We start from the raw sequence: 11,574 nt of genomic DNA, 5'->3' as shown, positions 1-11,574 counted from the left end.
TTGTAGAGGCCAACATCCTCAACAGGAGGGCCTAAGTGTGGGGAGGTAGGCTCTGACTCCCTAGGGAGAGAGGGACACTTAGGAAACAGACGGGCCCTGGAAGTGGGACGTGAAGAGTGCCCTGGCCATCCAGTGTAGGCTGAGATGGTAGGGGCACAGAAAGAAGAGATTCGCCGATGCCAACCTTCCAACCACTTCCAAGTTTGGCCAAGAGCCAGCTCTGGTCTTTGGGAAGGAACAGATGATCCTGGGTGAAACTAGAGGGAAGGCCGGAGAGGCAAAAGGAGGGAGGAGCTAGGCCAGGGGTCAGCGACCGACCCTCGGGGCCGGTGTACAGGGGCTGCAACTCGGAGCCTAGGGGGCCTCCAAGGCACCTCTAGGCTCAATTTACCCCTGGACTTCCCTTGAGCTTTCCCTGGGATCACTGTGATTTCCTCCTGGCAGCTCTCGTCTTGGACAGCCATGCCCCCCTCCATGCTGCACTAATGGCTCAGCCTGGGGCCCCAGGGACCTCCCCTACCCCCCCAGACTGCTCTGCCGGCCCCCTTTCCTCCCTCACTGCTGAAACCCAATCCTCTGCAGCAGCGCCGGCTCAGCACCACCTCAGCACCGCTCCACAGCCCCTGCCTGCCACAGTCAGCTGTGCCCCACCTGGTCTGCTGCGGAGTGCCCAGCCCAGTGTCTAGCCCAGTGGAGTCACCGCCTGTTCCTCGGGAAGGTTGAGTGGGACCTGACCGGCCAGGTTACCTCCTCCAATCCTGTCAGGCTAGTGCCTCCCTGCCTCCCAACCTTGGCTCTCTCCCACCCTCTCCTTTCTTCTCCTTGCCTGGCCCCCTGAATCCTATCTTAGCCCCCTCAGCCCCCTGACTGACCCTCTCTCGCTCCTTCCAAGCCTCTGTAGCTGGCCCCCCTCCTGGGTTCTGGCCATGAAGCCCACCTCAGGCCCAGAGGAGGCCCGGCGGCCGGCCTCCGACATCCGCGTGTTTGCCAGCAACTGCTCAATGCATGGGCTGGGCCACGTCTTCGGGCCAGGCAGCCTGAGCCTGCGCCGAGGGATGTGGGCAGCAGCTGTGGTCCTGTCAGTGGCCACCTTCCTCTACCAGGTGGCTGAGAGAGTGCGCTACTACAGGGAATTCCACCACCAGACTGCCCTGGATGAGCGAGAAAGCCACCGGCTCGTCTTCCCGGCCGTTACCCTGTGCAACATCAACCCGCTGCGCCGCTCGCGCTTAACGCCCAACGACCTGCACTGGGCTGGGTCTGCGCTGCTGGGCCTGGATCCCGCAGAGCACCCCGCCTTCCTGCGCGCCCTGGGCCGGCCCCCCGCACCGCCCGGCTTCATGCCCAGTCCCACCTTTGACATGGCGCAACTCTATGCCCGTGCTGGGCACTCCCTGGACGACATGCTGCTGGACTGTCGCTTCCGTGGCGAACCTTGTGGGCCTGAGAACTTCACCACGGTGAGCTGACCTCCCTACCTGTCCTGCCAGGGACCCAGAGAGCCGAGCCGTCCCTGCCCAGCACCCACAATCCCCTTGCCAGCATAGACTCCCCCAAAGCCAGGGGACTTCTTCCTTCCTACCAGCCACGGACTCCCCACCCCCCAATGCCACTCTGTGCAGCCCAGGAAGCTGTCCTCCTTGGGGCTGTCTCTGTTTCCCAGCCCGGGGGGAGCATATGAGGCCACACTGACCCTGGCTGGCCCTAGGCCTGAGGTCTGGCCCATGGTGGCCCTGCTACTGGGGCTGGAGGTCCTCCCTGGTGGGACCATTCTGGGGCAGAAGACCCCCTGTCTCTGCCAGGAGGGGGTCTCGCTTTCCCTCTACCTTTTCAACATACTGCCAGCCCTGGAGGACAGCCACAGGGGCCCGTTTCCTTTCCCCCAGTCTCCAGAGAAACACGGAAAACCTAGAGGCTGTGCCCTGGGCTTTGGTGGGGACTGGCGGGGAGGAGGAGTTGGGTCGATGGGCTCCCAAGAGCGTCCTGCAACATGTGCCCACGTGGAGCGTGGGGCTGGGGGCGTTGAGATGTGGGCTTCAGTGTTCAAAGAAGAGACGCAAACATACCATGAGGTGGGGAGAGGTCCCATGACCACGTGCTTGCCTGGGGGAGATGGCCATCACCCTGTCTGCCCGCCCCAGATCTTCACACGGATGGGAAAGTGCTACACATTTAACTCTGGTGCCGATGGGGCAGAGCTGCTCACCACTACTAGGGGTGGCATGGGCAATGGGCTGGACATCATGCTGGACGTGCAGCAGGAGGAATATCTACCTGTGTGGAGGGACAACGGTAGGGAGCGCATGAATGAGGCTGGGGGAGGGCATGGATGGGGTGCAAAAGGCTAGGGGAAGGAGAGGAGGAGAGGAGGAGAGGAGGCGTCAGGGTGTTCCCCCAGAACCTGCGAAAGGGGCTGGGCTGGTTCATCCCTGTCCTGGGGAGAGGGGGCTGCAGTGAGAGGTCTTGTCTGGTTGGGCAGGAGACCTGACCACAGGGTCTCAGGCCTCATAGGTCCGTCTCCGACAGAGGAGACCCCCTTTGAGGTGGGGATCCGAGTGCAGATCCACAGCCAGGAGGAGCCGCCCATCATCGACCAGCTGGGCTTGGGGGTGTCCCCGGGCTACCAGACCTTTGTTTCTTGCCAGCAGCAGCAGGTACCCTCCCATGTGCCTCTACACCCATTATTCAAGCCCACACCACCACGGGCCCTAAACCCTCAGCTCCTCAGACCTGTCCAGGGGCCTCTCCCCAGCTGACCTCTCACGCTCTCTGGGAAGTCTCCTTAACCCTGTCCCCCCACAGCTGAGCTTCCTGCCACCGCCTTGGGGCGACTGCAGTTCAGCATCTCTGAACCCCAACTATGAGCCAGAGCCCTCTGATCCCCTGAGCTCCCCCAGCCCCAGCCTTCCCTATACCCTAATGGGGTGTCGCCTGGCCTGCGAAACCCGCTACGTGGCTCGGAAGTGCGGCTGCCGAATGATGTACATGCCAGGTGAGGGGCTGGGGTCTTCGTCCCATGGTGGGCAGGGCCCAGAGAGCTGGGGCTGCTCCTGAAGCCATCTCCCCCGCACCCGCAGGCGACGCGCCAGTGTGCAGCCCCCAGCAGTACAAGAACTGTGCCCACCCGGCCATAGGTAAGGGCAAGGTCCCCCCCACCTCCCGTCCGCCCCGCTCCGCCCAGCTGGCGGCTGACGCGGCCCGGTGGCCCGCAGATGCCATGCTTCGCAAGGACTCATGCGCCTGCCCCAACCCGTGCGCCAGCACGCGCTACGCCAAGGAGCTCTCCATGGTGCGGATCCCGAGCCGCGCCGCCGCGCGCTTCCTGGCCCGGAAGCTCAACCGCAGCGAGGCCTACATCGCGTGAGCTGTGCGGGGCGGGCGGGCTCCTCCGAGCCGGGGGCTCCCGACGGGGCGGAGCGGGGCAAGCCGGAGCTCTCGTGCGCACAGCCCGGGCGGAGGCAGCCTCCGCAGCCTCACTGGCTCTGGGGCTCCGTGCTGGTTGCTTAACCTTTCTGCCCCCCGGGGGATGCTGACGCCCCCTCCCAGGGACCTTTTTTTCCTTTCCTTTTTTAATCTTTACTTTTAAAAAATGGAGACGGCGGGGGATTGGGGGGAGGGGGTCTCGCTATATTGCCCAGGCTGGTCTCAAACTCCTGGCCTCAAGATCCTCCCTCCTCATCTTCCCAAAGTGCTGGGAGTACAGGTGTAAGCCACCGTGCCTGGCCCCTCCCAGGATTCTTGAAAGGAGTGGGAGAACCCACAGCTGCTTCTTGCCAGCAGTGGGCACCAGGCGGTGGCCAATACACATTTGAGGCCTTTCTTGTCCTCAGGGAGAACGTGCTGGCCCTGGACATCTTCTTCGAGGCCCTCAACTATGAGACTGTGGAACAGAAGAAGGCCTATGAGATGTCGGAGCTGCTTGGTGTGTGTGCAGGGCCCCCAGAGCTGGGGAGGTGTGGGCAGGCAGGTGGCTGTGAGTTGAAGGGTGACCCTGTCTCCACAGGCGACATTGGGGGCCAGATGGGGCTGTTCATCGGGGCCAGCCTGCTCACCATCCTCGAGATCCTAGACTACCTCTGTGAGGTGGGCCAGGGCCCCCACTGCAGGGGGTGGGAGGTGGGAATCAGGGCCCCTAGGATGAGGGGGAAGGCGTACACTGCCACCTCCCATCCTGCTTGCCTCCAGGTGTTCCGAGACAAGGTCCTGGGATATTTCTGGAACCGAAGGCACTCCCAAAGGCATTCCAGCACCAATCTGGTAACAGCCCCTCTTCTGGAGCCCCTGCCAGCTCCAAAGGTTCTAGGCCCCACCCCTGAAGCCTAGAACACCATCCCACCCCAGCTGAGGAGAAACAGGCAGGAGGGTGTGCAGTGACCTTGACTGGTCCCTGGGAGGAGGACCACTCCCCACCTCTGACCCTCTCCTCCTCCCACAGCTTCAGGAAGGGCTGGGCAGCCATCGAACCCAAGTTCCCCACCTCAGCCTGGGCCCCAGGTAACACATAGTGGCCCCCTAAAATCAAGGGAGGGCAGGGACAGGCGCAGGACAGTGGGTGTGCTGGTTCCCACCCAGCCCTCTGCTCTGTTCCGAAGACCTCCCACCCCTCCTTGTGCTGTCACCAAGACTCTCTCCGCCTCCCACCGCACCTGCTACCTTGTCACACGGCTCTAGGCCTGCTGTCTGTGTCCTCGGAGCCCCACCCTGACATCCTGGACATGCCTAGCCTGCACGTAGCTTTTCCATCTTCACCCCAAATAAAGTCCTAATGCATCAGCCTCAGGTGTTTCTCTTACAGGGCACAGACTAGCCAAGCCAAGGTCAGCCCAACTCAGGCATCGGAAGTCCTCTGCCAGCCATCATCCAGCTGGAGGTGGCTTCTGAAATGTGGAGCTGGGCCCATGAACCCCCATGAATCTCTAGGGAAGAATGGTAGCAAGAGGTTATCAGTCCTTTGCAGCTCAGTGTGAGTGAGTTTAGCCGACTGACATCTTAGAGAGAAGGGAGGACAGGTATCTTCCAAGCCCAGGCTTAGGTGTGAGCACAGAATCACAGTCAGCAATAAAGGTATAACTGAAAGAGAGCTCTGCCCAGAGCCCAGCAAGAAGAGGCAGCGAGAAGACAGGGAGTGACTCTACTTTCAAGAACACCTGTGTCCTGCCTTATATCCTGACTCCTTTCCCACATTTGGGACCAAGTGTGGCACACAGCCTGTCTCCATACCAACAAGTTCTGTCTCCCCAGCCTCCCCACAAGAGCTAAAGGCCTAAGGCTTGAGACGGTGGGGGTGGGGGTGGGGGTGAGGGTTGGGGGAGCTCTCCCTTCCCCTTCCTGCCAATAAGGACACACTAGGCCCCAGCCATAGGCCCAACTTCCCTCTCTTTCACTGTACTCCAAACATTGGGAAACTGACAAATAGGGAGTGGGAAGGGGTGTTCCTGATGGAACCATATCTTTCGGGCTCTCCTGTGTCAGCCTGCAGGCCTGGGTATGAGGGGATGATGAGGGAAGGGACAAGAGGATCCACCTGAGATATGGAGAACCACAAGGACAGGCCCAGCCTTTTCCTCCCCACCCTGGCAGGGAGCCCATTCTTGCTCTTAGATACTGGCCCCCTCACTCCAAGGGACCATGTCAGGCCCTCCTGGGCAGAGGGAGGGAAGGTGGGAGGGAGGGGTGTGCAGTGACAGTGCTGCCCTGTCCCAGGGGTGAGGGGTGAGGGTCATGGCCTCTTAAAGTAGAAGAGCAAGGTGCTGTCTTTGAGCCAGAAGCAGGGTTGCGGCCAGCAGTAACAGAGCAGAGACCCCTCCAGCTCATGGCCCCTGTAGAGCCACTTGACCACCACATCAGCCAGACTGTGGGAAAGGAGCCAATTTATGAAATTAAATAAAGTCCACAAAGGGAGTGAGAAACTTAGGCTCAGGCACCCCACCCCAGCTGGGCCCAGCACAGCTGGAGCACAGTGCACGGGGCACCCCCACCATCTTGCCCCTCCCAAGAGGGGGCTTAAATAGGCCAGGCCCCAGCCTGGAGGCCGGGGATCCTGGGGCCTAGGGCGGGCAGAAGTCGGAGAAGTAGGGGTGCTGCAGGGCCTCTTCTGCTGAGATACGCTGGACAGGGTTACACTTCAGAAGGTTCTGGAGATGGGGGAAAGGAGGCGGCAGGTTCAGGACAGGTCACTGCCCAGAGCCCTGCCTTCCTGTAGTCCGCTCTGGGCAAGTGTCCTGACCCACCCTCTACCCCAAGTCACCTACCTGCAGCAGGTCCCTCCCCGTGGCATTGAGTTTGGGCACGACGTTCACCAGGGATGTTGTGGCCGGGTACATCGGGTAGGGCTGTGGAGAGGCAGGGAGGGTCAGACTAGAGGTAGGGGGAGGGGCTGGAGGCTGCTAGGAATGTGAAACAAGAGTGACCCTGATGAACCATGACCCCCCAATTCCCCATCACACCTTATAGTCTGGCAGCTTGGTCATAGAGGGCCACTGCTCCTCGGTGGGCGTCCCCAGCAGCGTGTCCACGGAGTCAAGGATCACTTGGGAAAGGGCCACAGCTGCATCTTCAGGGGCAGGGTGAGGGCCTCTTCCCCTCCCGGGGAGGATTCCTCATACCCATCACCTACTTCTCTCACCCTCCCTTTACCCTCTGGTTTGAGCTTGTCAGAAGCAACCCCGGGCACGTCACTCGTACATCCAACCACGTTTCCCATGACAATCACTAACTAGTCTAACCCACATGCTGCTGTCCTAGTCCTAATGAACTGGTCCTTGCCCCGCTCCCACAAAATGTGTCCTGCTGTCTTTGGCTCCTTCATCCTGGCATCCATCTCTCACCTGGAGGGACACCCTCTTGGCTTTGCCCCCCAGGGCACACTGCCTGTCTCCAAGCCATACCTTCTCCAGTGTGTATCTGCACTGTGACAGTCAGGGTGTCCAGCACCTCTGCTGTCTCCCCTTGCCCTCAAGAGAAGCCCTACAGACCCCATCACCCCACCCCACACCATCACTTCCCTCACCCACTGCACTCAAAACTCCATGGGCTGTCCCCTCCCAGAGGGCTCAAGGCAGAGGAAAACAAGGATATCGGAAGATCCTCTTCAACTGGTCATCAACATCATTGCCGGGAAAAAGAGGCCGCCCAGCATTGGCCAGCTCTGGGGGGCAGACAGGGGGCTAAGACGTGACATGTGAAGGACCCCTCACTCTGAGGTGCCCCCTGACCTTCCAGCCCCAGTCCCAGAGCCTCCCTCCCTTCCCCTAGAGGGAACCCTCCAGACCCTATTTGTCAACCCAAATGGGAAAGAAGGTGCCTCTGCAGCGCCCCAGCACGTCACCTGCAAAGATGCAGCCGGCTGACCACATGTCGATGGACGTGGAGTACAGCTTGGCCCCAAAGAGGACATCCGGTGGGCGGTACCACAGTGTGACCACCTGGAGGAGACCGCCCCCCGACAGGGGACTCCCACTTAGAGGGCTGGGGAGGAGGTTTGAGGAGGAGGCTCAGAGAGGAGAGGAAAATAGTGTTCTGGGTCCTGGGGTTGGAGCTGAGGGACTCCCTCCCCCAATCCCATATCCCATCTCCTAGCTCACCTCAGCTGAGTAACAGCGGACAGGGATCCCAAAGGCTCGAGCCAGGCCGAAATCAGCCAATTTCAGCTCCCCATTCTGTGGGGAATGGGAAGGGGACATGGAGAAGGGCCTTTAAGCAGCCTTGGGACAGCACAGACTCCATCCTCCCAGTCCTCTTCCCTCCGTGCTCCCCATGCCCTGGCCCCAGGCTTCCCACTCCCCACCTTCTTCCCAAGAAGTACCCTGTTTATTAGCAGGTTCTGGGGCTTCAGGTCCCTGTGTAGCACATTGCGGCTATGACAGAATCCCAGGCCTTTCAGTAGCTGGAAGAGGAATGACTGGGAGGAGAGCAGGCAGAAGGGAGTCAGACTCCCTGAACATGCAACTGTGCCCAGCAACGGGTGGCTCCTCTCCTCACCCTGTGCTTCACTCCACCCCACCCACCTTTCAGCACTTGGTTCAGAGTGACACCATTCATTCGCCATCCAGAACCTGCTTTATACTGTACTAGGCATTAGAGGGACAAGAGTGAAGAAACTGGCCCTGGTCCCCATCTTCCTGGACCATATAGCCTAATGGGCCTTGCCAGGTGGATCCTAGATCCCGCCTAGATCCTAGCCCATGCTGATCTTCCCTTCCTGGCCGCATCTGAGTATGCACACGATACTACAGCACATAAATATCATGCTGTAGTATCATTCAGGACTGGCTCCCCTGGAACCTGGACCAAGGCATTTGGTCTTGGGCCTAGAAGAGCACCTGGCACACAGTGAAGCATTCAGTAAGTATGTATTGAATGAATGAGTGTATCTCCTTGAACCTCATTTTCTCATCTCTGAATGTAAATACTATCACTGACGTCAGAGTGCCACTGTGCGGGTCAAAGATGACCACGTGAAAATGTTTGCTAAGACTGGAGGCTCCTAGAGGGCAGAAACAGGGTTTTCTCATTCTCTGACACCCCAGAGCGTCCCTGTTCAGGGCCCAAAGTTAGAGCCCAAGGAGTGCTTACACTGAATGCAGACTCTGACCCCAGCCTGAGGGGTCCCCCAACACCACTCTCCTCACCTTTACAATCTCAGGATCAAGGTCACCATTGCAACTATCAAAATACTTCTTCAGGTCCTGAAAAGGGATATGAGTGGGGGAATGGGACAGAGTTTAACCTCAGTCTGGGCCCCTATACCTTCCCAAGGCTACTGTCCCCCAAACCCCGCCTTTCACCTGGTCACAGAATTCAAAAACCAAAGTCAGCTTCTTGTCACTGTGCAGGACATCATGAAGCCTAGGGCAAAAGAAGGGCTCAGCCATGCAGGTCCGCCTGACAGACGTCCAGTGTCAGCCCCCGCCTCCCCCAAGCGGCCACACCGGCAAGGAGCACCCGCCTCCCGCACACCTGACGATGTTCTTGTGCTTGAGCTCCTTGAGTAGGCAGATCTCCCGGAGGGCAGAACTCGGCACACCCTGCATATGTGAGGGGGCCGGGTGGGCAGCAGTCAGATCCCACCCAGCCCAGGCCCTCAACCCCCTCTCCAGGCCCTATCTCAGTCCCCAGTCCTACCTCATCATCGTCATCCAGCCTCACCCGTTTCAGAGCCACGATCTCATGAGTCTCCCGGTTTTTGGCCTTGAACACTGTTCCGTAGGTGCCTAGGGGAAGGAGGTCAGGGGTCAGGGGGAGGATGCGGCACTCTTCCCTAAGCCAGGAAATGCCTCCCGGGAGGTGAAGGCAGCGTCTGAATATGCAAAGAAAGGGATTCAGGGTGAAGGTAGGTGGGTGAGCTTTGTGAGTGAGGATGTGGCAGGTGAGGAAGGAGGAGAAGGTGCCCGCGGAGGCTCCAGGGGCTCAGCAGGAGGGGCGAGTGCGGCTGCGAGGGCAAGGATGTCTAAAATGAAGGCGGTGCTCCGGAAGGGTCTGGAAATGGTGAGGAGGGGCCTGGGAGAGGACTGAGGGGCTGCAGAAATATTGAGGTTGGAGGTCTGCAGCAAGAACCGAGGCTGGGGCTCGGGGTGAGGTTGTCCAAGTGGTGCTGAGGCTGGGGTGAGAAATTCAGGAAGTGTCGCGGTTGGGAGGTCGGGTCTACTGGGAACGCTAAGGTTGGAGTGAGAGCCTGCGGGAAATGCTAACACGGGGAAGACTGGTGTCTGCACGGAGTGCTGAGCTCGGGGGCCAGGGCTGCAGCCGCTGCTGAGGTCGGAGCCTGTAGGTATTGCTGACGGTAAGGGAGCCAGGGCTGCAAGGAATGCCGAAGGATCTGCAGAGGGGCTCTTGCAGGAACATCTCGAGATTCCATTACCTTCCCCAATCTTTTCCAGTTTCTCGTATTTCTGCATCGCGGCGGCCGCGGGGACCCCTGCGGGCCCTCGGTTTTAAGACTCTGGCCCCGGCGTTGCAGAGGAGGCGGCACCCGAGCCTCGAGCCCCGCCCCGCCTGGCCGCGCAGTACCTTCTGGGGCTTGTAGTCCTAAGACAACAAGGTCTCCCCGCAGTGCCCGAGACCGAGGACAAGAAGACTACAAACCCCAGCCGTCTGCGCTCACGCTCTCTGCAGCACTCGACTCCAGGGCTCCAGTTCCACCGCGGAGGCAAAACCCTGGACTTCAAGTCCCAGGGAGCAACGCGTGTCCGTTTTCCGGGCGCCCCGCCGCGGCGCCGCGGTTCCCAGTGTGCCCCGCTGTTGTTATTCCTTTTATGTGCTCCCAGCCTTCTTGAAAAGGGCCGCTCCGGGACTACGCGTTCCAGAATGCAGCGGGGATGGGGGCGGAGCGCTCTCGGTTAGGGGTTTGGGATTTGGCGGCCTAGATCCCGAGCCTTGGAGGCCCAGCTCTGACCTGGTTGGTGGCATTGAGTTCCCAACGGCCTCTTGACGACCTCAGCACGGGTTTCCTCCACCTCTCCCCAAGCCACCTAGTGACACCAGGATTCACTGGGGAATGCATGTGAGCGATGATGACCTCACAGGGAACAGCTGACCGCAGGGCTGGGAAGAGAACAGCTGTGCCCCTTTGAGGCTGGATTTTAGTGGAGGGACACACGCCAAAGACCCCTCTCTCGGCTGGGCCCCGTTTGTTGTCTCGGAGCCCACCCGACTCCAGCCGCTGAACTCTGACATGCTGAGAAAAGCTGGATGGAGCCCTAGAGGTCCCCCCAGACCCCAGTCTCCGGAACGGGGCCCACTGGAGTCAGCCAGGGTGTGGCCGGCAGGTTGGTTAACCCCCTCCACAGACAAGACCACAGACCGATGCTCAACTTGCAGCAGCCTCTACCTCATCCCTTAAAGGAGTTGATTATAGATTCTCTTGCGCTGCCTCTCTAATTGTCTCATGATTGCATTCTTGAGGGCTACGGACCGAGGGGAAAGGATCCCAAACAGCACTCCTCAGCACCGGAACCAGAGTTACTGCCAAACACGTGTTAATTAACTCGTTTCTATCTGAATGCTTTTGCATACACAAGAGAAAAGAAGCGAAAAGTACATTCCTTATCTGGAAGACTTTGTGATTTCGTTGGGCAAACAAGAACTACACACAGGTCTTGAATGATAAGTGATGACTATGACTAGGGTTCGATTCAGTGTGGAGGTTCCATTCAAGAGGAAGGAGGCCACCATAGCGAATCTCTGTCCCTCTCAGGAAGTGGGGAGCCCCTAACAAGTTGCCCTCTCCCAGATCAGCTCAGGGTACTGGGCAGCCAGCTTCCAGCCGCTGTCACCCTTCTCACCTGCTCGCCACCGTCCCTCAGGGGCTTTCTTGGAGGCGCGGGGGTTATTTGGGAGGGGGGCCGCAAGAGAATCTCAATCCCGATACATTTATGTTTCGACTTCTCCGAATTTCCTTGTGCCTGCGTTTTACTGCCTGGGATCCGTAGCGTGAGGCGGGCTCCTTTCCACCCAGAGGTGCCGTAATGGAGCCAAGAGACGGCATCCTCGGGGCTTCCAAGCCCAGAGTGGGGAAGCTTCGGGCAGAGGGACGGCGGGGGCGGCCCCTGGTGCCGGGCTGTGCCTGGAAGCGCG

At 59.7% G+C, this 11,574-nt stretch overlaps 3 protein-coding genes across 5 annotated transcripts in view; 2 read left to right on the top strand and 1 right to left on the bottom strand.

Annotated features, from left to right (window-relative positions):
* The first annotated feature begins 332 nt into the window (after window positions 1-332).
* On the top strand, window positions 333-4,773 carry ASIC3 (acid sensing (proton gated) ion channel 3). 3 transcript variants are annotated; one of them, XM_011984349.1, is made up of 11 exons: window positions 333-1,460; window positions 2,142-2,292; window positions 2,527-2,654; window positions 2,803-2,992; window positions 3,078-3,134; window positions 3,213-3,360; window positions 3,831-3,922; window positions 4,004-4,083; window positions 4,186-4,257; window positions 4,436-4,494; window positions 4,593-4,773. In XM_011984349.1, the coding sequence occupies exons 1-11, from the start codon at window positions 927-929 to the stop codon at window positions 4,669-4,671; spliced, it is 1,590 nt and encodes a 529-aa protein (XP_011839739.1). In that variant the 5' UTR covers window positions 333-926; the 3' UTR covers window positions 4,672-4,773. The 3 variants fall into 3 exon arrangements, with proteins under 3 accessions (XP_011839739.1, XP_011839737.1, XP_011839738.1); XM_011984347.1 differs by having other exon boundaries at window positions 4,573-4,773; XM_011984348.1 differs by lacking the exon at window positions 4,436-4,494.
* Window positions 4,774-5,853: 1,080 nt separating this feature from the next.
* On the bottom strand, window positions 5,854-9,950 carry CDK5 (cyclin-dependent kinase 5). Its single transcript, XM_011984341.1, has 11 exons — window positions 9,860-9,950; window positions 9,124-9,212; window positions 8,959-9,026; window positions 8,787-8,847; window positions 8,631-8,687; window positions 7,584-7,658; window positions 7,328-7,424; window positions 7,078-7,147; window positions 6,447-6,507; window positions 6,252-6,332; window positions 5,854-6,134 (listed from the first exon to the last, which is right to left on the bottom strand). Exons 1-11 carry the CDS (start codon window positions 9,894-9,896, stop codon window positions 6,048-6,050), a joined length of 783 nt encoding a protein of 260 aa, XP_011839731.1. The 5' UTR covers window positions 9,897-9,950; the 3' UTR covers window positions 5,854-6,047.
* A 310-nt stretch (window positions 9,951-10,260) lies between these two features.
* SLC4A2 (solute carrier family 4 (anion exchanger), member 2) overlaps window positions 10,261-11,574 on the top strand; it is a 19,015-nt gene continuing 17,701 nt past the window's right edge. Inside the window, exon 1 of the mRNA XM_011984343.1 lies at window positions 10,261-11,241. The gene's annotated coding sequence lies outside the window, so the exon portion shown is untranslated. The remainder of the gene's footprint in view (window positions 11,242-11,574) is intronic.

The sequence above is a fragment of the Mandrillus leucophaeus genome, unplaced genomic scaffold, assembly GCF_000951045.1.
Source record: "Mandrillus leucophaeus isolate KB7577 unplaced genomic scaffold, Mleu.le_1.0 Scaffold266, whole genome shotgun sequence".
Taxonomy (NCBI): Eukaryota; Metazoa; Chordata; class Mammalia; order Primates; family Cercopithecidae; genus Mandrillus; species Mandrillus leucophaeus.
This window is presented reverse-complemented; position numbering and strand designations above follow the sequence as displayed.